Here is a 24,864-nt window from a genome sequence, read left to right on the forward strand (position 1 = left end):
GACAAGAGGAGTTAGTTTAGGCAAGTTTGTTGCTACCCAGAGTGTCAAAATTTGAAACCCCCAGTGCCTGCAGAAGGGACCTGTGAGTACCAAAGTTCTGGGGAATAGGAGGGGAAAGATCTCCCTCAAGAAAAGTCACGCTAACAAAATAGCCTCACTCCTTATCTACTGCAGCCTAAAAAGACTTCTAAGAACCAGAACACCAAAGAGCTTTCCTTCAGTACTGTCGTGGTTTAAACCCAGTCAGCCACAGAGTTTCTACTTCCTCCCTCTCTTTCTTTCCTCCCCCCCCATCCTCCCCACTCCTGGAGGGATGGGGAAGAGAATTGAAAGAATATGACTCCCATGGGTTGCGATAAGAACAGTCCAGTAACTAAGGTATAACACAAATCACTGCTGCTACCACCAATAATAATAATGATGATAAGGGAAATAACAAGGGGAGAGAATACAATACCACCTGCCGTAACGAGCCCAACCCAGAAGAAGACCCCATGTCCTTCTGGGTAACTCCCAGTTACCCCCCACCCCGGGCATGATGTGCTGTGGTATGGAATACCTCTTTGGCTAGCCTGGGTCAGGTGTCCTGTCTCTGCTTCCTCCCGGCTTCCCGTCCTCCCTGGCAGAGCATGAGCCTCACAAAGTCCTTGGTCAGGGTAAACATCACTTAGCAACAACTGAAAACATTGGTGTTATCAGCGCTGTTCCCAGGCTGAAAGTCAAAACACAGCACTGCACCAGCTACCAAGAAGGAGAAACATGACTGCTACTGCTGAACCCAGGACAAGTACACATGAGCATTGCACTGCCATGCCTCCTTTTTGGTCTGGTCTTAGCATTTATGAATGCACCCAAGCCTACAGAGGCAATTGAGATCACCTCACAGCACAGACCCACCCACTGCCAGAATCCAGCATCCTGGCCCTTGGGCATACAGCTGAATAACCTGAACAATCCGTAGAAGACTAACATGGAAAAACAAAAGCTGAACAGCAACCAGAAAAACAGCAAAGTAACAGAATAAATTACTATGCAATATAAACACATCCATAAATTACAGGGATTATGTTTCATAAATTATCACTTCATAGCTGATCTATTCCTGCATTAGAAACTGTATTTTATAATCTATATGAACTGTACTGCTTTACAGATATTACCTTTTCTAATTCCCCATGTGAACACTGCAATGCTCATCCAGATGACACAGCTGGTTAACATAAGTATTATATTTGCAGATTGCCAAGAAAACTGTCAGGATGACTTGGGAAAAAAAGATGTTTGGTTTATTATATATAAGAAACACCAGCTTTCCAATGCCAGCTAATTCACTTAAGATGCTGTATGAATGTGTTACGTTCAGCTGAGCAAGGGATTTCCAGGTTTGCACATTATGGCTTTGGCAGCTAATACTGCTGCAGAAGGGTTTTTTCTTCTTTTTCCCCTTTTCTTTCATGCAAGTTAGCTAAATCCCTGAGTTGTTTCATGTGCCCTAAAATATAATTCTGCAGGTTTCAAGGCAAATTTGTTTTCTTTCAAATCATATTAGTTGTCTCCTGAACATGAACCCAAGAATATGTAAGTGCTTGGAAATGCCCAGATCATACTGCTGGATGTGTGTGATCTATCCTGCATGGCGAGATCTGCAGGGAACCAGATGATCAGAGACAGGATCATAGATGAGGAAGAGAAAGAGGATGGGGGGGGGGGGGGGGGGGGAGATGAAGACAGCAGAAGAAGAGGCGGGTTTGCAGTGCAAGTGAAAGAGAGTTAATGGGAAGCGTTGGCTTCGTGGTCCTGCATGCTGAAGGTCACTGGTGATCACTAAAACAAGAGCAGGTCTTCGCATGACCTGAGGTCAAAACTTTTGGGATTAAACTGATCTCCATGCAGACCACCTTATACAGCCAGACACCAGACCTCAGAGAGCATTAGAGGCACTGCAGGAAGCCTGGAAGCTGGTACCTGGCTGCCTCTGAAGCTGGTGTGGAGGCAGAGATGTGAACAGGCACCATTAGCACATCCCTCAGGTGTGCAGTCTCCCAAAGTTGCTACATGGCATAGCTTTTGCACAGTTCCCTGCTAAGGAAATGGACTACTTCCACAAGAAGAACCAGGCATGGGGGAAAGGGAAGCTCCATTGGCCCCAGAAACCTCATGAAGGGCTGGCTGTGCTCCTCACAGAGGGGCAAAGAGCAGATATCATCCCACAGTAAGCACCTCAGGACTGTGTGTTCTCCCCTCATCCTTCGCCTTTTGTGCCAATGCAACCTTGTGCACAAGTGCTGCAAGCAGTCACCAGGGCTCTGAATCAGCAGAGGTTGGAGTCAGTTAATTAATCCTTAGCCATTCTCTGTGGTTAGGCCATTGCCAGCCAAAGGGAGGAGTCAGGAGAAGCAAGCATGGCACCGCAGGAGCTGGGGAGCCAAACAGTCCCGCATAAACTCCGACTGGGAAAGGCCACAGCGGTGCTGCTGCATGTGTCCTGACACAGAGCTGCTTTCACATTAATAATCCATGGATTTCACCAGTCTGAGGTGTAGCTGCTCAACACCAAAATAGAACTGGCTCCCTTCTGGGTGTTCCAGACAGGGAGGGTGCAGGGCTCCAGGGCTGCAGAGGGGCCTGGGTTCCAACAGGATGGGCAGATGCACACATGGCTGGTCTACACGGTGGGGACGCCTGAAGATAGACAAGACCAGAGCTTGCAGGTGGCAGGAGGAGCATGCTAAGGATGTATGCCTGCCCTGACTCCAGGCACCTTTTCCTAATTCGCCCCCAAGGAGGCTGCCCTGCCAGTGCCACCTGCCTCTGCCTGAAGAGCCCCGCCACAAAGTTCTGCTTTCATTTGGAACCATCTCCTGCCCTTTAGGCAGCAAGAAAACAACCCAACACCCCAAAACCTGAAACAAAGCAAAACCAAACATCCCAGGAAGAGAAATCCTGTCACAGCCGGTCACTGTGCCACTGCTCTGCACTATGCCAGGGTGATGGGCTCCAGGAGATGATGCATTGAGCACAGCCAGCCAGATTTGCAAGCCAGAGTGCTGAGCAGGGGAAACACTCCCCTGGCCCTGTTTTGTGGATGGCTTTTCCTTGAGCTGAGGCCGCATGCTGAGGGGCCTTCAGCCAGAAAGAGAAGTGAATAAAACCAGTCACAGAAGACCTGCCACAAGGAGCCTGAGCTGTCTGAAACAGTGGACGGAATGTGAGGCCAAAAAGCTTTATTTATTAAATTCACTGGCAGCAGGAACCATGCAGGCAGCACCAGCCCTGCCTGCATCTGCTGCTGGCTCCCTCCTACCAGCCCCACCGGCCAAGGTGCCAGGTGAGAAGGGAAAAGGAGCACGCTGGCAATGCACATCTGCTACTGCTTCCCCACTCCTCATCCTCCCATTATCAAGGCCTGCATTCCCCTACCCAGAGGCAACCCAGGTGCCTTTGTATTTGTTTTTAATGAAGGATATGACTGCACAGTCCATCAGCATGTGAATGCTGGGAGTTTAAGAATAAGCTTTTAAGATATAGTTGTTATGAAAGCAAACATCTCTGCTGATGCACTGAGCGTGCATCAGTCTCCTGGGCGTCACGGCAGCAGCCGCCTGTTCTGCCCTTGCAGCCAGCACCAGCCCTGAGCACCTCTTTTTGCCTCCATGGAGCTAAGGCAGATGCACCACTTTGGCCATGCAGATGTTGCCCCAAAACCACAGCAGCAAGACCCCAAAGCCAGCAGATTTTGGCTTGTCTCAGCAGTACAAACGCCGGGGAGCAACCACCGCCACCAGCCATACACTGAGCCAGCCAGGCTTCAGAAAATCACTACCAGTAACTTGCAATCTCCCTGGAAACACACTGCTGGGCTCTGCAGAGAGCAGGACCCACATTCACTGCGATGACAGGACTTGTCATTTATTTATTTATTTATTTATTTCCCTCCACCTTCCTCCCCAGTTCTGTGTCCAAACAGCCCTGGGTTGCAAGTAGCTGCTTTCCCATTGCTTACAAAAGTGCAGAGAAAAGCAGAACGCAGTGGGCAGGGAAACACAAGTGGGATTAAATACCAACATAAATCATTCTGAGGGTGTAGGGCCGGGAACAATCTTATTTTTCACATTTCACTCAGTATTTAAAAAGCACAACCACCTCCGAGCTCCAAAAGACACCTCTCGCCTCCACCGTGAAATGGAAACCAGAGTGATGCGTGTTTCCCATCCTCCTGCCTCCCTCTTCCCACTAAATTCCTCTCTGCCCCTTGGGTGTCACCAGCAACAGCTCAGCCCCGGCCCCACGTGCTCCACACTTGACTGTGCACTCAGCTCAGAAGCTGGTGGTCCTGCACAGGACATCCCCGATGGCTTTACACTATCTGAATAATTCCTGTTGCTGGCCTGCCTCTATATATACATGGTTTTTCATCTGCATTGGCATGCCTGGCCCCCCTTTCCCCCCTCTGCTTTTCCAACAAGCAGCTCCCTGTTGCAGGGCTGCTCCACAAGCTTCCTTCCTCCCTCTCTGCCTTTGCCTCTAGGTTTGTTATGTACTAGCGGCAGTAGCTTCTGGTTTGCAGCATCATATTTCTCACTCCTTGCCCTTTCTTTCTCCTCATGCTTCATACTTCAAATATGAGCTTTTTGGCCTTTTTAAGGAAATCTGATATTAGGAAAGTTTGGGCTGCTTCAAGAGGCTGGGAAGCTCTGGGAAGCAGGTTGAGCAGGAGCTGTGACCTCTGCTGTACTCCTTTCTCCTCCTCCTGCTGCCAGGCTCAGAGGAACTCTCCCCTTGCACCCTCTCCCCTCTGTGCTCCAGCTCCATCTCACCCCATGTGCATCTCCTGCAGCTTGCAGAGGCACGTGTGTGCCTCCCATTAGGATGCCTTGCTGGATTCGAAACCTGAGGGGAGCTTTTTGTCAGTGAGGGCCAGTCCCCTATATTCTGCCCCATACTAAGGGAAGCCTTGAACTGAAATCAGACAGGAGGGAGCCCAGAAGCTGCCTGCACTGGGTCTCACCAGCCAGCCCAGAATAGTGTTTTCCTACCTTTATTATTTACAGCATTAGGAATAAAAGGCCCTGGTTATTTTCATAATTCTTGTTGAAACCAAGGTCTCTTTGGGAGTGCTGGAGCAGACGGATGGGGCAGAGAGGGTGCATGGTCCTCACGTGGCTCTCCAAGGGACAGCACGGCCAGGATGAGAGCCAGGGAAGCCCAGGCTGTGGCTGGGAGCTGGGATTGACACAGCCTCATGTCCTTCTGCTCCAACAGCACCCAGCTCAGCTCGGAGGCTGTGCGGACCAGCAGGAGGCACAGAAAAGCTCTCACCTCCTGCGAGAAAACACTGACGAGCATCACAGGGACCATGGGGTGGCCAGTGTGTGAAGCTCCTGTCTCTCCTCAGCAGAGCACCGATGGACACATGCATGGCAAGTGCTACGGCTTCACACATGTCGCTGAATTTCATCCCATGGCTCTCACCAAGAGCTGCAGGCATAGGTCTGTCAAACATAGGTTTCCTTACCCTGCAATACTCCCCTGCCTGACTTGTTAGACTCGTACACTAAACCTAGGAGGGTGTCTGGGGCTGTTGCATGCAATTACAAGACTGATAATTGTATCAGCTGTAATCTCAGCCTGCTTCTGTTCAGCCCTGCACAGATAAGCATTGGCACAGCTATATCGCTTTAAGCAAGAAGGAACCCAGCCACCTCGAGTAGCAAAAAAGCTGCAAATCTCTGCCTGTACTTACAAGATACCTACAGTCCAGCCTCCCATGAGATGCATGTCCTGAGGGGAACCTGAGGCACTGGGAAGATCAAAACCATCAACCTGCAATTAACAGTGCCACCGGTTCAGGGGGCTCACCTACAGCGCAAACGCTTTCTCTTCTGCTGAGCCCCAACAGCAGGTTTCTGTTGTCGGCAGGGACTCTGTGTGCATGTCAGCAGATAACGCCCATGCGATTTTGGGTATCACAGGCCATACTTAGAAAGCCCTGCTATCACCATGGCAACAGGTTTCACTTACACATAGCAATGATGCACAGGCCTGTGTGCTCCAAAGCTGCACACCAAGGATGGTGACAACACAGTGAGCTGCTTGTCAGGGGGGCTGCTGCATCACTGCTCACCACACAGCAGTACGAAGGGATGCAAGTGTAAATAGTTCAGCTTTTCTGGCCATTCAAATGAATCCCCTGGCATGGAAAGGGAAGAGAAGAAAGGAGCTCGTATTCTTTCTTCTTCTCAGGAGGTGTAATTCAGTTCAAGGAAGGTATCTGTAGAGACCCCCTTGAAGGATGTACCTTACAAACCTACGTCATTCTGAGCTGCACTCCACAAAACTGCAGCTTTCCAGGAGGGAAAAGGGAGAGGGCTGCAGGAGGTGCCAGGCAGCCACAAACCACACAGCACATCGCTAGGGGTGGCAGCAGCTTTTGAAGAGGATGAGGTCCTCACTGGTGGCCTGGAAGGCTGGGGCACCAGCAGGAGGCTTTGGATGGGGTGAAGAAGAGCAAGGCTGAATTTAAAGCACGACCTGTACCGCATAAATAAATGATTCCCTGTATTGTCCATCACTCCTGACTGACGATGCCTTGCTGAGTAATGTCATGTAGTTTCACAGGATGAAAGCAGAGGTGCCATGTATTTCATGCTGCGGTTTTCCCCTTGTTTTCTTCTACTGAAGAGGACTCGCGTCCTGCCAGGGAGCCAGCAGGGAAGGAGGGCTCCTAGGAGAGCACCCTGGGAAAATGGGAAGGTGTGCTGCTGGTACTAGGAAAGTGCCATATCCAACAGCTTTCCACTGAGCTTTTTCATCTGTAGGTTTCAAGCCATCACATCCAATGGGCCCAGGCAGCCTTTATGCATTTATCTGCTGTGATGCACTGATAGAGCAGTAGGCTGCCTATAACCAGGCAAACCCATCCCCACAACAGCCATCCCAAAGGGTATATTACCAGAGCCAATTACAAAACCCCAGGGTTTTATTCTAAAGACATAGAAATGCTCACACGAGCATAACTTAATTTCACTTTCAGTGCTCAGCAGCATGTATGTTTTTGTTGCACCTCAGCTGTGGCGCTGAGATAAATGATGTGTTTAGTCTCTTGACTAAACTGATTCTCCTAAAGCTTCATTCCCAGCTGATCTCTTTCAAATGATCTGTATTTCTGGGATTTTTATCCTTAATTATTCTTGGCAATGATAAGAAAAAAAAACCCAAACAAAATGGAGTTTTGGAAAAAAAAATATATATTCTGCTGCTAAAATCATACTTTCATTCCTCTCTCCTTTCTCTCCATTTCCCCACATTTGGCCTCTCACTGCCCTTGCAAACAGACGATCCCCGAGACCTCTCCAGTACATGTGATATCGCAAGAGACTGGAAATATTTCTAAGCCAGGAAATAATGACAGTAATTCCACTGGATACAAAGGTTTTCCTCCACAAGCTTCACTAACAAAGCATTACACAGTTAACAATATTACCTAAAATTCCCTACTAGCTCTGAATGGCCCAGATACTCTTGTCCTTAGCTTATTGAGCTGCACTATCACTCCCAGCCCTGGTGCCACACGGTGTGCATCTGCTGGTACTACCAGCATGGATGGGCTGCAGGTGCTGTCAGTGCTGGTGCACCCAGGTTGAGAGATTTTTGCTGCTGGTTTTAAGCCATCTCCGAGTCCCCTCCATGCTGCAGCTTTCCCAGAGAGAGGCTAGAAAGTTCCTCTGTTGTGCTAGGAAAGGTCAGTGAGGAAGCCCTGAAGGAAGGGCCAGATTAAACATGCAGGCATGTGAAGGGGGAGAAAGGGCAGACATGGCAGTGTCCTACTTTGTCTTTTGATGCCTGCAGGGTAATGAGGCAGGTCCAGCCTAAACTGATGACAAAAGATCATATTCTCTCCCCAAAGCACCCATGTTAGTTAACATCCCTATCTCTCTCCTCCTCTCTGCCTCTCACTCCCACCACCCCCTTGCAGCCAGAGCCTGTGTTGACGCTACGTTCATGCTGATGAAGCCGTGAGAAGCTGGGAGTCATTACAACACAGTAGATACAGAGGTGAAGTTGGGTGAACCGTGTTTAAAAACAACAATAAAAGCACAACACAGAGGAAGAGGAACAAAACTATTTCCATAGATCGCCTTACCAAAATCTTCATACTCTAGGACTCATACAGGAGCAAAGACAGCAAAGACCAGACCAGCAAGAAATCCTGCTGGGCTCTGTAACCACTGCTTGGATGTCTTTATCTGTATCTTAGTAGTAAGAACAATTTACTGCAGATATCATTTTCAGTCATTATGGAAGACCACCATAGAGGTGCTCGTTCACAAGGATGAACCCCCTTGAGTTTTGGACAAGCCACATGATAATTTAGGTGGTCTAAGAGAAAACACATCATTTAGGGACTGCCAGCCCAGCCACTGCAGGAACCATGGCAGGGGAGCTGGGGGAGTCAGGACTGAGAGTACAGACAGCATTCCCCCTGCTCCCCTTTGGGAAGCTGAAGACACAACCCCAGGGAGTCCCAGCCAGATGCCTCTGCTCTTACACCCCGTTGGAAGGGCTGCACACAGCTCACATGGTGTTTGTGGCTCGGATTTTTATGACTGCCAGCCCTCCCTAAGCATGGGAAACAAACCTCATCCATGGCACACAAGGCCTGCTCCATGGGCATAGCCGAGGCATGTTCTTCCAGCTCTGGGGGAGAAAGGGAACGTTCAACACCCTGGATGGGGAGCCCTGCCAGTGCTGCTTTAGACCCTATCCTGAGATCCCTGTCCCACTCTATCTTTGCCCATCTTCCCTAACTCTGGGCCCCCACAGAAGTCATTAGCTCTGACTCAGGGTCCAGACAGCATCTCTTCTCGCCTGGGCTCTGACAGCTCAGCGCTGCCTCCCCAGCAACTGAGCCCTCCCCAAGCCCAGAGCAAGGCTTTCTGGGGACGGGAATCCCTGCACCCTCCCCGGAGCCCACATGAATCACGGAGTTGTTAGAGACAGGAGGTTATTTCTGGCTTCAGCGTTCCGGACTGAGGGAAGCACTGCCATGTCAGCACCCAGCTGTGCTTTTAGGAGGTGCGTTGTCTGGCAAGCCTTGCAAATCCATTTCCATCCAAAAGCGCATGCATGAATCACTCCTTACAAGAAAAAGCTGTGGAGGTGAAAGGGCCAAGAGAAACTTTGCTGGGAGATAGCAAAGGCAAAATGGACCATTATATTTTTTCTCCACTGTAACTAAAATAGCCACAGAGAGGCAGAAAATACCAGAAATCCCCTTTCTCCCCTCATCCAGAGCTGATCCCTCTGCTCCTTTTCCCCACCAGCTCCTCAGGAAGGATCAGTGCTGTCACTAATTGATGCCAACTTACATCTGGGGCAACGTCAGCACTTCTCACTACATACGTAAAAGCTTTTGTTAGCCATAGTATTTCCTCATCTCCTGAAAGAAAAGAAATTGCCTTATTCTCCTGCTAAGTCACTCTCTCCCTGCAAATACCAGTGTTTTCCTAACACCACACACCACCTGCTCCCAAAGAACACTCCTAACTGTCAATAGGAACAAAACCCTCTATCAGGGTCTCATGCACTCAGGGCCAGTCTCCATGGAATATCATCAAGTTTTATTCTGGTTTTTGTGAGTAGCCACTGGCTGGACACATGGACCTTAGGTCCAAGCATGACGGAGGTGATGGTAGCACAGCATGGGGAACTGAAGGGGGGACACCCCTGAGGGAGGTGTGATCCTGGTACAGACAGGCCGCAGAGGGGCTCTGCCACCCCATGCTTTCCCCATGCATGGAGGTGGGTGCTGTGAGCCAGGGCTGGCAGTGGCATTCGCCTGCCCAGCGGGCAGGCAGCAGTGCCCTGGGTAACTGGGAGATGGAACCATTGGTTAAACAGTGGCTGTGATAAAGCGAAAGAAGAAGGAAAATAGAAGGGACAAGAGGGGAAGAGAGTGGGGAAGAAGGGAACAGGAAGAGAAAGGTGTGTGGAAGGGAGCTCCCTTCAGCAGCAATTCCCCTTATTAATCCTGATCCCTCTCAATAAACCTCATCTCCTACCTCACCAGGGTGGACAGAGAGATAGATTCAGAAGGGAAGGGGGGAACAATTTATGGTACTGCAAGCATTTCTTCCTTAGCACAACTTCTATCTGCTACCTCTGAGGAATCTTGTCACCACCCAGAACTTTCTCTCCCAACACCAACAGCTGTGATCTTCCCTTCTGCTGGCTCCTTTCCACCCTGACATCCATAACTTATTTCTATTTGCCACACTGCACTGTAGCAAACAGCCCCTCTCACACAGGTTTTGGTCAGTGTTTCCCCTCAACATTTTGTTTATATCTTTGCATCTGATCATGCACAGACTAATGGCCCTGTGGTTGCTTCCTTATTGATATATATAATTACGTACTTTCATGTTCTCCAAGTGTACTTTCAAAATACACCACCCATTCAGAAAGCTGCTAAAGAGCACTGATGTTTGACAAGTAAGCAAATGTGGTATTTTGTGACTGTAGGAAAGAAACTACTGCATTTTCCTGGAATAAGTGCATTAAACTCCGAGTTTGCTTCTGTCTTGATCCCTCTAGTTCTTGTTTCCATGCCCTAAATCTCACTCTTGGCTTTTCTTCCACAGTCCTTTAGCCAATACATCTACTTTAAACCTCTCCCTTACCCTCATTGCATCATTTCCCACTTATTTATACCTTGCTTTGCCTATTTGAGCGTCTGGAAAAGTTTTCTGCTGTTTTTCAACCATGATCAGCAAAGACAACTTAACTGGACTCTTACCCATTTTCACTGTATTCCTAAGCTATACTGACCAGGCATCCCTGCATTTAAGCTGAACTGATTCAGTTCTCCTGCATGCAATACAGCATCCAATCCTGCAATCTGTGCTTCTTCCTCTGCCAGGGCTCTGAGCCTCAGCCCTCTCCTTTTCACGGGTCTGCTCTCCAAAACTCTATTATTTCCCATGCTGTTCCCTACTGTCCTTTCATGCATGACTGTCTTCAGATCACAGCCGGAACTCCACTATCAAGTGCATATCTAGTCTAAGGTATTTTTTAGCCTAAATAGCTCCTGTCATTGCCTACCCAAAGCCAAGGTACATCCTCCAATTTCTCTATCTTATCATCTCAGACTTGCAGAGTAAGTGCTCAGGTCTCCTCCAGCACTGCCACTACCACTCCTTCTCTTATATACCTGAAGAAAGGAATGAAATGAATAAATACTCCAAGGTCTCCCGCAGCCCCACTCCTCATGCCTTTTCTTTCTCTGGCACTCTGGTCCATGTCTGCAGGACTTCCTCAGTCTTTAGCCTGAACATCAGCCCTGTAGCCTTGTTTAAACCCAGCCACAACGTCAGCCTCGCATTCCCATCAGAGTGCACTTGAAAACTGCAGCGCAAGTGCAAAGCTTATTACTGAAACCAATAAACCACCAAGTGACAGATAAACAAATTACCTTCTTCTCAGGATATCTCCTTGGAAGGTTACTTCTCCCTCCGCAGGGAGACACAAGATCTCTCATCGACGTGACATCCCAATAACATGTGCAGATCTTCACTACCATGTTGTCTGCACACAGGCTTCAGTCACTTGCCTGCTGAGTCCAGGGAGGGATTAATTCCCTCGGTGCAAGACTGGCCAGATTTTTTTGATGACTTCTTTGCCACCTTCTGAAGCACCAAGGATCAGCAGTAGGTGGGTCACGCATAGTACAGGACAGGCAGTGAACAGGGTCCTCCCTCTTGCAATTGATACCTACCCGGATAATTTGCTGATTACATTAATGACCAAATTTGGCAGCAAATATCATCCCAGTTTCCACTGTCCTCTCAGACTGGTGAGGCATTCATTGTCTCTTACCTTCTTGGATCTATATCTCAGTGCATCTCAGCTCTGTGACTGCAACATACCTCAGCTGCTTCTGTTTCCTGAGGTACAGCTCCCGTCCCTTTGATTTACGAGGCCTGAAATGTCATTTGTCCTAAATTACTGTCAGCAATATACGTTGTAGAAATTTAATGGTATATATAGGAAACCAGGGCACGTGATTTAACTCCCCTCCCCCCCCACTAAGGACTGGGGAGACCATGTCCAGGTCTGGGCTTCCCAGCACATGGACTTACTGGAGTGAGCTCAGCAAAGGCCCATGAAGGTGATTAAGAGACTGGAACAGCTGACCTATGAGGAGAGACGGAGAGGGCTGAGACCGCTCAGCCTGGAGAAAAGGTGTATAAATACTTGATGGAGGGAGTAAAAAAGGTGAAGCCAGGCTCTTCTCAGTGAGGCTGGGCGATGGAACAAAAGGCAGCGGCACAGAATGAAATACAGGAGATTTTTAAATGCAAGAAAAATCCTCTTTTACTCTAAGAGCTGCCAAGCACTGGCACAGGTTGCTCAGAGAGGTTGTGGAGTCTTCATCCATCTCCATACTCTCAACTCTTGACTGGACATAGCCTTGAATAACCTGCTCCAGCTGACCCTCCCTGAGCAGCTAGGTTGTAGGAGCTGATCCAGTGGTGCATGCTGGCCTCAGTGGGTCTTGATTCTGTAAACCAACAAGCTTCTCTGGCCTAAACCACTGCAAAATTAGTCCAAGTCACAGTGTTCAACTGCTCATTTAAAATAAGAGAGACTATTAAATACCAAGACATTGAAAGAAATGGGCTTGCTCGATCACACCATGGTGGTCTATATCAACTGCCTCAGGGGTGTAACAGCTAAAGTATGAAACAATCACCTCTTTCTCGAGTCTTGCTGCTGTACGAATAACCTAACTGGTTGCCCAGACCCAACCCTCCAACAAACAACTGTGCAAGGCTCCATTCAAAAGTGAGGGGCCTCAGTGAACCCCACAGCAACCCCAAGACAGGCACTAGTGAACTCCACAAAGGAGTGGACACGGTTGTGTCTGCCATTGTGCCTGCAGACTGCCCACTGGCTGCAAAATCAGTCCTTTAGCACAGTCTTTGACAAGTTACTTTACCCAAAACAAGCATTTGACAGGGATAACGGAGTCAAGGCAGTCCTTCCCTTTGCAGTTGAATGTCACAGCAGAATACTGCCCAGAGCACAGAGATGTCAGCTTGGTGAAACATGGTGTCGCATGTAAAACTAAAACTGCCCTCAAGGTATTTAAAAAACATGAGAAAATGCAAAGGCTCATATATAATGCTGACCAGCTCAGCAAGACAAGAAAATAAAATCCCCTACATCTAGCTCCATCAACTCCTCCTTTTTGTGACCCCCATGTAGGTGGCTGCAAGCCCTCTGTGTTTTCACATACAGATGAACACATGTGAACTTGGATATATTTTTCCCTAAAATCACTGAAGAACCAGAAAGTTCATCCTCTTGCATACCAAAATTGGACATTTTTAGCAGAATCAAATATTCTCCCAACGGCAACTAGGAATGCGATCTGCAAACTGCTTTCCAAATGGTTGCTTTGGTGCTTGTAGTTTTTTTAACATTTGAAATAGCTGATTCTCACATCCCTCTCTTTGTGAAAATAGTGGGAAGATTCATGGATCTGACTAATCTGAGCAACAGTACTTGAAAAAGGAGAAGGGAAACTGATTTCCAAGGACTAAAATTGTAAATCCAGTTTGAACCTAGAAAAAGTCCCCAAATTTTTAGGTTTTGCACTCTGAACTCCACTGTTTCACTAAAAACCAAGGCTGAAGTTAGAGAGGACATAGATCAGGTCTGTGCTAACGAGGAGCATCTTTTGGCACTGGTTTCTAGTCCTACCTTCTGACCTCAATTTTGCTGGACACATTCTCAGGAGAAAGCCAAATTCTACCCAAACTCCTCTAGAGGTTCCAGACAACCCTCCTCTGGCAATAAAAAAGGGGATCAAGGAAAATGCTGACGATTTTTATCTGTACCTGTCAGTTGGCAATTCTGGCACAAGCTTGAGCAGGGCTGAACCTACAGCAAATTTTAGGGAAACCTTGGGCAAAATCTGGATGTTCTGTTTTCCAGAAAATATACACTAAGAGCTGATTCACTTCCTGTTTAATAGCTGCTGGAAAGGAATATTAAGAAAGTGTAGAAAATATAATACATGTATCCGATACATTATCTCAGACAGTGGGTATAAAGTGGTTAAAAAAAATACAGTAAATCCTGATGTAGCCACCAATGATATTTTTGGCATTAAAGTAGCATATTCGGTAAAAAGGAGGAAACCCATAATGGGAGACATATTCTAGTGCATGACATGTCATTGAGTGAGGCCACAAAATCCGAAACTCAGCCTTCAGTGGCACCATGTTTTTTCTTTAAATTCATCTACAGCTCCTTCTGCAGCAGGAAAAAGGAAGGCCAACTGGAAAAGATGGGATGTCCTGGAAATAGAAAACCTTGGAAAAGTTTTTAGTCCTTCTAGGGACATTTGGGCATAGCCTAAACTATCTCTCTGAGTCAGTCCAGAATCTGCTCCATGGTAGGACAATGGGGCTTGCTCCAAAATAGAGCCAGGCCATCTTACCTGGACACATGGGACACTGTCATTTTGCATACTCAGGATATTTTTCATTCTTTTGAGAGAAGCCCCAAAATCTCCTTACTGACCAGGCAGACTTTGTACATTTCCTAATGCATTACTCAGCTTGGGCTACCCCACTTACCCATAAGCTCTTTGGCACTTACAGCAGGCATTTTCAAACCCACTTCTGGTCTGTAGCACAGATCTTTTGGATTAAGTCTACCAATTGAGCGGTCTAGGCCACACTGTTGCTACTGAGAGGAAAAACCTCTTCGTTGCAGATAAATCAGTTTAGGCAACTGCCAGGATGCAATGTAAATGAAACCAGACAGCACACATTGCACTGCACAACAGTATTGCTCTTTGCTGCACAAAGTGCCTGCTGAGCCCTACCTAAGACGTCTCTACAGAAAAACTTACCTGAGGTAACCTACGGTTGTTCAGCTAGCATGTACCTAGGACAGAAATGGCAAGTAAAGTGGTCACTCAAACCTTCACCATCACTTTTTGCAGAGACCATGGTCATTAATCAGATGAGCAGCTTCACTGAGCAGCTGAACAGTTAGACTCTGTGTGCTATAGACTCTCCTGCGCTGTATTTCTATATAATGTGAAATAAAAATCAAAATCTAATATTGATCTGCCTTCCTAGCCCCGTGTATTACGAATTCTCTTTTATTCTTGCCACCTGTCATATTTTGCCAAAATTAACAAGTGCTAAAGTGGGAAAAAGAAAGCAAGCACTGAGGTTGCTACCTGAAAGGAAGACTAAAGCAATACCCACAGCATTGCACCATTGGCATTGTTCATCAGTTCTGTGCAGGATGACAGACTGTGGAAGGACGCTGAGTACAGTCAGGGAGAAAATGAGCACAAGGCAGAGCTTTGACCTCTGACTACAAGAGAGAGCACGTGAAATCTGAAAGGGTCAATTACTTGTTTTCCCTTAAAGGAACACTGTAAATGATATTAATTGACCTTTTCAAACACTCCAGATGAGAGGGGAAAGCGCACAGAGGGCACGTTTTCTTCTGCACTCTACCTGTGGGATACATCCTGTTTGTTTTAATGAAAGCTCAACTTTCTAACCAGAACCTGGGGAAATCTGCGGATGTTCAGTAGCCTACACCAGCTGGGTAACAAATGAATTTTTTTCTTAGTAAAGAACTGACCTTGGGTTGTGAAATAAGTCATCCTTCTCTTATACCGGCGGTCTTCTCCTGTTCAAAGCAAAAGAGAGCAACGGGCACACACGAGCGCATATGCCTGCGTACGCTTCTGTGACAGAGCCAGCAAGAAAAGGAAGAGTGGTTAAGTTCATGCACATTTTTATTGAGTAGTAATATAAAATGCTTCTTTCATTGTTACAAGTGCATGCTTTGATTGCCAACATTTCGAAGTCAAATTACAAAGGCAAGGCTGTAGGCTGTAGTGAATTACTTGGGCACTTATACAATTGTTAAAAAATATCAATGGACTGTTTCATTTTGTTTCTTTTTCTTTCTCAGAATGAACCAGTTGAAACCCGTAACTGATATACAAAGGGAAAAAAGTGAAAAAATTACACATTGTGGCACATGACAGAACAGAACGAAATGACTAAACCATTATGACATTAACAGTTATCATGCATTTAGAATCTCACATGTAACTACAAACTTATTTAAAGTTCACAAGGTTTGCTAAACATGCTACCCATCTATATGTGCACTGACAAGCTTATGTTAAAAACTTTAAGAATACTCTCCCCTTAGATTTTTCAAAGCTTTTTTTTTTTGATTACAAAATTTCAAAGGCATTAAGCATTTTTCTTTTAGAGAATATAAAGTACGCCAGTATACATACATTTCCAGTATAAGTCAGACCACTAAGCGCATTACAGTCCCATACAGGCCTATACAGCCATTTTTTTTCTTAAAAAACATGCATAGGCAGATTTTTACAGAATATAGATGCTTTTCACTGCACTTAATATGGTGTCTTTTTCACTATACTTAAAAATGCACCACTCATAAATATTTAAATTCAGCAAGCCACAACCAAGACTTGATTTACCAAAAAAAACCCAGAAAACCTCCCAAACCAAACCCCTAAATATAAACAGCAAAAAAAAAAGATAAATGTTATCATTATTCCAGTTTTTTTTGTTTGTTTTTAAACAAAGAAAAGGATAATTGCTGCCAAATTAGTAAGATAAGTGTTATATTTAAAGAAGGGCATCGAAGCACACTAAAGAAACCTGAGGTAAGCATAATCTGTACAAAATTAAACTGTCTCTCTCGCTCTCTCTCACTCTCTCTTTCTCATTTTTTGGCATTTTAAACAAATTTCCAACATTCTATTTTTTTTTCTTTTTTTTTCCTCTATATTTTTAAAGACTGCCTAATTTATTTCATAGCCATTGTCTGACAAGAGTAGCAAAACATTATCAATAAATAGTCCTTATTTAGTTTGTACATTTTGTTAAAAATGTTTTGATGTTGTCCATGTTTAGTGCTGCAACTGTAAACGTACAATAGTTAGTAAGAAATTAAACAAAGTTTTCATGTCCAGTAACATAATAAAAGGCCTTTCAGTAACATACCTAGACGCTCCCAATGCAGTAGGAAAACATGTTCATTCCCCTAACTTTGCAATATATACCAGCACGAGCTTTCATTTTTCTACAAGCATTTTAAAGGCATATCCAAAGGAGGTGTTTCTCCCCGACCCCCACCCCCCACCAAATTAAAGTTGACGATCTCTTCATAGATGATTTTTGTAAACTGAATCCAACACCTGGCCCCCAGAGCAAGTAAGCTATTATCAGAGGCAAGAACATCCCACTGCTGATGTGCAGCAACCCCATCGCGCCCTGCAGCTCAACCCCCCCGCCCAAACAGTGGTCACTGAATATTGCTGCTATTACTGCCGTTGCTGTCCGTGCCATTAGTCTCTGTGGAGATTGCCTTGTTGATGGAGTTAAGGTTGGCATCGGATGGCACGTCTCTGCGTGGAGGCATTCGCTCATTAATTCGATCTAAGCCTTTGGCCTCTTCGAAGCTAGTGATCTTATGCTGGGGTGAAAATCCTTTGATAGCTAAATAAAGGATTATTAAAAAGTAAAATTAGCAAGGTAAAACTCTTGGCAGCTTTTCCCCCAACTCAGCAATGAGTGCAAAAGTCCTTCTTTGTGAAGGCGGCAACAAGAAGTTCTGACATGACCGACTCCTTATCATACTCGGAAAGAGCTGGGGGTTAACCACCACCATCTCTTGCAACACAACTATTGTTTTTCAACAAGATCAACTTCCAGTATTCGATTCTCCACTGGGGTTCGGCTTAAAATGCTAAGAAGCTGACATGAAACTACAGTTTGCAGTTAGGAACCATGCTTAGGGCACAGCCGTGAGCCAGTGAGTTAGCATTTGTCATCATCACTTACAGCCTTAAAGACATTGTGGCTCGCTGTAACATCTGAAATCAGGCAAAACTCCCATTTGACTTTCAAAGACCAGGGGGAAAAGCGTTGGTCAGTTACAGATGGTGATGACACGGTGAGACCAGTTTTTTGGGGTACACATTAAAGCTATGGGAAATGTGAGGCAACCCTACAACAGGTTGCCTTATATTCTCAATGCGGGGCGAGCTGCTTGTTGATTGCTCAGGCTAGTTACCCTCACCGAGTTGTCCCTGGACAGCTTGAGTTAAACAGCAGTAACGCCATGCAACATGGACCAGGGATATCGTCATTTTGGCATATTTGTACAATTTTACTTTGGAAATGCACTGGCAAAGGACCAAAGTTCCAACTGAACCTGAGGACTTTTGATCTGCCCTTCAGCAGCAACATTAATGAGGCCACACCAACCTCAGAAAGCAGCTACAGGCTGAGGAATTTATTTGTAGAGAGTGATTTTTATTTTTTTTTTTTTTTCTGTATTTAATTGAAGAGTTGAAGATCTTTAGATTTAAAGCAAAAGAGAAAAAAGCACTGTAGGCAAACAGCGGGTCACAGCTCCACAGATAATTTGTCATTGCCTTCTGTGTGTTTTTCTCTTATCTGCACCAAATCAATGCACTGCACTTCCCAAACTGGCACTTTTGCGATGTCTCTATTTTAACATGCCATAGAGCAGAAATGGTGTGTTAGTACCAGGAAACTGCAGACTCCCTCGGGAGAAAACGGTAGGGGAGTTTCAAAGATCAAATTCAATATTCCTTCCCTCCCTTTATCTCCTCTTTACCCCAAAGTACTCCTGCTCTCCTTTCAACATGCAGTCCTGAGTCTGGATAAGCTGGTAACTTCTGTTGAAAAAAAAAAACCAACAAAAAACCAAAAAAGGAAACAAAGCCCAAACCCCGGAACATCCCTGGTACCAATCTACCACTCCTTACATTTTGAAGGGAGCGAGAAAAGCATTTTCATGCTGATACTTTTGCCAACCATTCCTGTGAAAACTGAAAGATCCTGTTTGCCTCAGGATTTAGTTCCTAAGCCAGTTTCACAAATGTTATATTGGAACTTTGTGAAGTGCATGGGTTTTAAAACATGTATTATACTTCAACTCAGAAAACAACATCATCATAATGGTGATTAGTCAAGTGAGCAGTGATGGAACAGTGAAAACAGAACAGGCCCTACAGTGAGTTTTTTCAAGTTTCTTTTTTGTTTGTTATTGGGTTTTTCTTTTACTATATCTTCTACCACAAAAATGAAGACATTTAACAAACACCCAGGCCAATCCCTTAAAGCAATAGTTTAATGGATGGCTATGTTGAAGCTGAAACACTTGCTGTGTCCTGGAGCTCGCCAGCAGCACAGCCCGGTTAGTGTTATTGGGCCCTGAATCAAACTGCAGAAGGACAGTTGGTAAAGGGCAAAACGTTTTCTCCATCTTTAGCTTTGTCTACACAGACTAGTCATCAAAACTATGGTTATGGTGTCTAACTAGCAAGGATGGCAAAGCAAGAATTAATTGAAGGGCGCATATATTTTTGGAATGGGGGCACATTCAATTGACCGTATTTCAAGCAGACACGTTATCTTCTGTAATACTGAGGAAGGTGCTCTGCGGTAGTTGCTGGTCAGACAATGAGTATTAGCAGTTTACATTAAGAGTGTACTAAAACACAACACATAGTCACAGAAAATCACAGAAAACAGCCAAACTGTCAACAAGAATGCACACTGCAGATTAGATATTGCCAATAGGAATAGATAATTCCAACATAAATAGCAGCTTACTCACTGCTATTTAGAAAGCAGTTGTATTTTCTCTTACTTGTTTGTTCTGTAATTTTATTCACTGCTTTACAAAACTCAAAAACAAATTCAACTGGCCAAAAGGGCATATCTTACCAACAGACAGCAATCATCAGATTTTTATTTTTATTCACTAAAAAAAATACCCACAGAAAATTTGAGAGGGGCAAGAACAAAATACAACTGAAGAATTTTGTTTTAAAGGGGAATTCTGAAAATTCTTCTTCCAAAATTTCACAGTGCTGGATGAATACTGTGCATCTACATTGCAATACGTGATTACTGAGGTTTTAACCATAGTGATAAAACTGCTTCAGAGTTAAGTTAGAGGTCTGTCAATAAAGCACCATGGTTTTCCATACTAAACATTCACAAATCTTCTGAGGCAGTCGGTCACTTTGTATTTGTAGCTAAGATGGTGCTGGTGTTAATGGTTGCTCTAATGTTAATAACCAGTGTGTAAACTGCCAGAGGAAGCAGACATCTTGCAGACAAATGTCTCATGTTGTTTTACTTTTAAAGAGAAACAGAAACATGCTGAACTGTAACAAAAGACCAATAAAAAGTTTTTACTAGTGACCTAAAGGAAAGGAAACAAACTGAAGCAAAAGAAGAAAAAAAAAAACCCAAGAAAAAAACATAACAAAAAGAGAGAATATTTAGAAAAAGCTGTGTGTTTTCCTAGACCAGAGATTGCTGAGAGTACTTTGAGGCAGAGGCAAAACCTAGCCTCCAGCGTACAGCTTTTGAGCTATGTGTCACAGAGTATTTATGAGCTGCTGCCGAGTTATGTCCCATGAAATCCAAGTCCCCTGATCTCCTGTGGCATTATTCAGTGCTTAGTTCAACGTACAGCAATTCCAACGTGATTGTAACTTTCAGAAAGAAATAAAACCACAACAGCAGCAATGGAAAAAAGAAACCAAAAACCAAAGAACCAAAAAACATTTTCCCCTTTAAAGCAATTACATTTTGGTTAATACCGAGCCACAATTGTTAGCCCAACACCCACACAATCTGTACAAGCTACAGCAAAATGAATACACCCAGCAGAGCCCTTATCTGTTGTGGCACCAACAGAAAGGGGACTGGCCAATTTACCTTCATCAGCCTCAATAGCCTCAACAGTAGCTGAAGAGAAGAAAGGGGTAGCAAAACGAATGAGAAAAATGAGCAGAGGATTTTAACTCTAAGAACAAGTCAGTGAATAGCAAAGGAGCTACAACACTAATGTTACTGTAAGTGCTGGATTTTGGCAAAACAGACAGACAGAGAAATGCTTACATAGAAACAGTAATTTGCAGATTGAATTAAGCTACAGTTTGTTTTGAAGCAGAAGTTTCACAAACTAAAGAATTTTAAAGACACATTTGAGAAGTTTTCTTTTGACGCAAAAGAACTACAAAATGAAAATGTTTTCCATATTGCACATCTGACCTGAAAAGGTCATTGTATAATTCTCCCCATTTTAAATAAGAGCAGTTTGATTTGCCCTGTCAAAAGAGAACGAAAAAATGGCACAAAGCTATCACACAAAATTCGTACCACTCACAATGTCACCTTGAAAAGCATTAGCTGCCCGTACAAAGCACAAGAGCCACATGTACAACTTCTCAGAACCATTTTTTGTCTGTCTCCTGACTAAAAGAAACCTCCCCACAGCATAGGACAGAGTCTGCTCAGACAGCTTTGCCTTTGCTTGCAATCTCACCCAGTCTGCTCCATCTATAAGCATCCTTCTTGTCAACCCCATCTTTGAAAACAGCATTCTTCTAAAATTTTATTTAGAGCAGTGGACATGGAGACAAGATTGAAAGCTGTTGGACCTCTAATATTGCAAAGCCTGGTCAGAGAGAGAAAAGTTTGTAACTGGGAGGCTGCTGCAGTATTATGAATACCATGTTACCACTGTTTTGAAACCGTTCGTTGTTCTTCAAGACATAATTTCATTTGAATTCCTCCCATCAGCTTTAGCATGAATTTGTTTCTACAGTCAGAGATTTATAAGCTGATACAAAATCAGCAAATGCATTCCAATATAGCAATGGTACAGCTCAAATATTTAAAAAGAAACTTTGATTTTCAAGAACTTCTCTGGTTTAGATAATAGCTCAAGAAGCCAAGTTTTTTGGAATCCCTCTCTTCCTTTTTGTCTTTCTTTCCCCTATGTAAAAGATTTTTCATCCTCCATTAAATCCAAACTTTTTTTTTTTTGTAGTTATGATGTTAAATATGGATTGAGTTCAATACTAAAACATGTATACTATTATCTTGCTGCATGGGGAAATGAGAGGAGCTAACCCCCATGCACCAAGGTAAGCCTATGCCTCTCAAGCTACTTAGCAAGAGAGATGGCAAAAATCAAGGAACGAAACCAAAGCAAACTTAAAAGGAAACATGACAACTAGGATGGGAAATTAAAACGAATAACCAGATCCAAACCAGCACTGACACATTAGAAAAGAAATGACAACTGAAATGTATACTTCACAACAGAACATACTACTCATATTTTCTGTTAACACATATGGTAATGTGAATGTATGCTTAACAGAAACTATGTAAACTACAGAGTATTTGGTGAATGGGGCACTACATGTTAAGTAAGGCAGAAACTTGTGTATAGTAATGTTTTACTGAGCCAGAATACTGCAGTATGAGGAGATTTTCCTTTTAGCCACGGTAACAACAACTTTAGGCAATTTGCTCAAATCCATTTCTGTTCCTAACATTTTGCTAGTGCAGCAATAGCAGTTTCCTTGAACCAAATTTTCTGACAAATGTAAAGAAACTATATGGAGGAAAGCCTAGGTAAACACCAGAACCCCATCAAAAAAGGCATCCTGTGGAATCATATTGCAGCATTTTCAAAGCAGAACGTTACTATGCCAGTAACACACAAGTCATCAAAAAGAAAAAAGGAAAGGGAAAAAAAGGGAAAAGAAGGTTTACCACCATATACCTGAATCTTCTAGGTAAAAGAGACAGTAAAGGGAAAAATACAGAGAAAGAATGCTCCAGGAAAGAAACAGGAAAACAAGAGGCTGAGACTGTGTTAAGGTTATAAAGCATTTCTATTTCTTATATCTGCTGCCAAAAGAACCTCAATAAGAAAGAAACATTCTTATGTGCCTGCAATATACTCTACAGCAATACACACAGGAAAAAAAAAAAAAAAAGAGAGCTTACAGTAGTAAATTAAATACTTTGCAGCTCCTTATTCCAAAAGGAATATTTTATCAAAGCAGCCTTGCTATAGACTTAGAGAATTCCTGTAACTAGAAGCACTTGGTATAAAACTGAACTGACAATCTGTATTGTGTTTGTGTACAAGGCAAATGTGGTGTTTTGTAAGAGCTTCCCTTTAGTTGGCCTTAAATCAGAGTGAAATTGTTCTCATGCTGTCACCTAGAATTGCTAGGAGAGAAAATCTAATTCTAGAGCTATTTTCCATCGGTGATTCTCTATGAGGAAGAACAAATCAGATAAAATAAGAGCTTGTCATTATCTAAGCTGAACCTCCAGTACTCTGTGTATCAAAGGCTGCTCTTAAAAAACCCAAAACCATGCTGTAAAGTGTGGAAACAGTGCATTTCACATGCAATGCTGATCTACCATTCTGAACAGTTGATTTCAAGGGATTTTTACCCCCTCTCTTTGAAAATTAGTGGTACATAGCAAGTTTTGAGAAGTTTCCCTACATGAACTACCCACAAATGCTCCAGTACAACAAACCACCTGGTTTACTCTGCCCTTGATTTTTTTCCTGAGAAAACTGTGATTTCTCTTCTTAGGTTCTGCAGCTGAAAACCAACTGTGCTTTGTTTATTCTTTACACATAATGACACACACAGGCAAACATGCTTACCGCTTTGCAGTGTTTGCTTTCCTCCAGAGAGCACACCGCTGGGCAGCATTCCTGTTGGAGTCAAACCTTTCAGCGTCAGCACACTTTCACTCTCTTCTCTGCAGAAGGAAAAAAAACAAAAAACAAAAAACAGGAGTAAATAATTGTCTTTTTTTTTTAAACACCAGACATGCTTCACCTGCCTTGCAATGATGTCGTTATTTCCAATCTCCTTATCAGGACAGACTGAATCCGGTGATACCACTAGCGCTAGTGCAGTTCCCCTCACTGCTATGTAAGTGGTTCCCCTTTGCACTACACCATACAGACAGTCCCACTACAGTTAACACTATAACCTGCATCTATGAAACAACCTATGACATACATTTGAGTACATATATATATACACATAAAGCCACAAACTTGGTAAGAGGAGGACCAAAGAAGCAGTTATTGCCAACAATATAGTTAAGCATTTTATGCTATGTGGTCCAAAATCAACTTAAATTGTTGTTTTGCTTTTGCCTACACCAGCACTCAGGTGCATTATTTATTAATGATCATCAGCCACTTAAAAAAAAAAAAGGCAGCTAAAAGCTCATTAAAATTAATAAGCACTTACTAGCACTATTCTTCATAGTTTTGTATGCTAAAAATAATACTGAATTCAGGAAAAACGTTTTAGAAAACCTAAATATGTTTTGCCAGTCTTCATATACATACAGTTTTTAATACAACAGCTCTGTCAGACAAGCCATTAAATACAGATTTATGTGAGTACTGTAATGCTGTCTGTGATGACATACTTTCTCAGTAGCAAAACTGACCTCAATTCTTTAAGAGAAAACTATTTTGAAGTGCTTTACTTTGAAATACATAAGGACATTAAGCTGAAGGAAGCAAACACAAAGAAAGAATTTAGTTCCACATTCACTTGGGGATAATGTGGCTTTGTCTATCAAAACTGTCTCAGCAATTCTACTACTTATAATTTTCTTCAGACCTATATGCCCTGAATTACTCACGTATTTCAAACAACTCTTGCTTACCTACTACATATACTCAAGTTCTACTTTTACTTTGAAAATGATTCTCCTTGTACGTACTTTTCTTTGTGTAATAGTCAAAATCAAACTGTGACGGTTTTGCTTGCAAGTTTCCCAAGCAATTAGAATTAATGCAACAGCCAAATTTCCAGAATTAACATAGTATTTGCACCATCAAGAATTACACAGCAAAGTTTTTGCCTTCTCTTGATTATTTGCCACT

General features: G+C 43.9%; 1 protein-coding gene across 2 annotated transcripts in view; it reads right to left on the reverse strand.

The window, feature by feature from the left end:
• Positions 1-15,814: 15,814 nt before the first annotated feature.
• The window catches only part of PPP3CA (protein phosphatase 3 catalytic subunit alpha), a 194,846-nt gene continuing 185,796 nt past the window's right edge, over positions 15,815-24,864 (reverse strand). Inside the window, exons 12-14 of one of the 2 annotated variants that reach the window (XM_061477873.1) lie at positions 23,617-23,714; positions 20,850-20,879; positions 15,815-17,582 (exon numbers count right to left, since the gene is read on the reverse strand). In XM_061477873.1, the coding sequence (XP_061333857.1) occupies positions 17,389-17,582; positions 20,850-20,879; positions 23,617-23,714 (322 nt within the window). In that variant the 3' untranslated portion in view covers positions 15,815-17,388. The remainder of the gene's footprint in view (positions 17,583-20,849; positions 20,880-23,616; positions 23,715-24,864) is intronic. The other variant, XM_061477882.1, reaches the window with a different exon arrangement.

Source organism: Pezoporus flaviventris, unplaced genomic scaffold, assembly GCF_033815535.1.
Source record: "Pezoporus flaviventris isolate CSIRO_AGI_PZ_B2104156 unplaced genomic scaffold, CSIRO_AGI_Pfla_v1 ptg000002l, whole genome shotgun sequence".
Classification (NCBI taxonomy): Eukaryota; Metazoa; Chordata; class Aves; order Psittaciformes; family Psittacidae; genus Pezoporus; species Pezoporus flaviventris.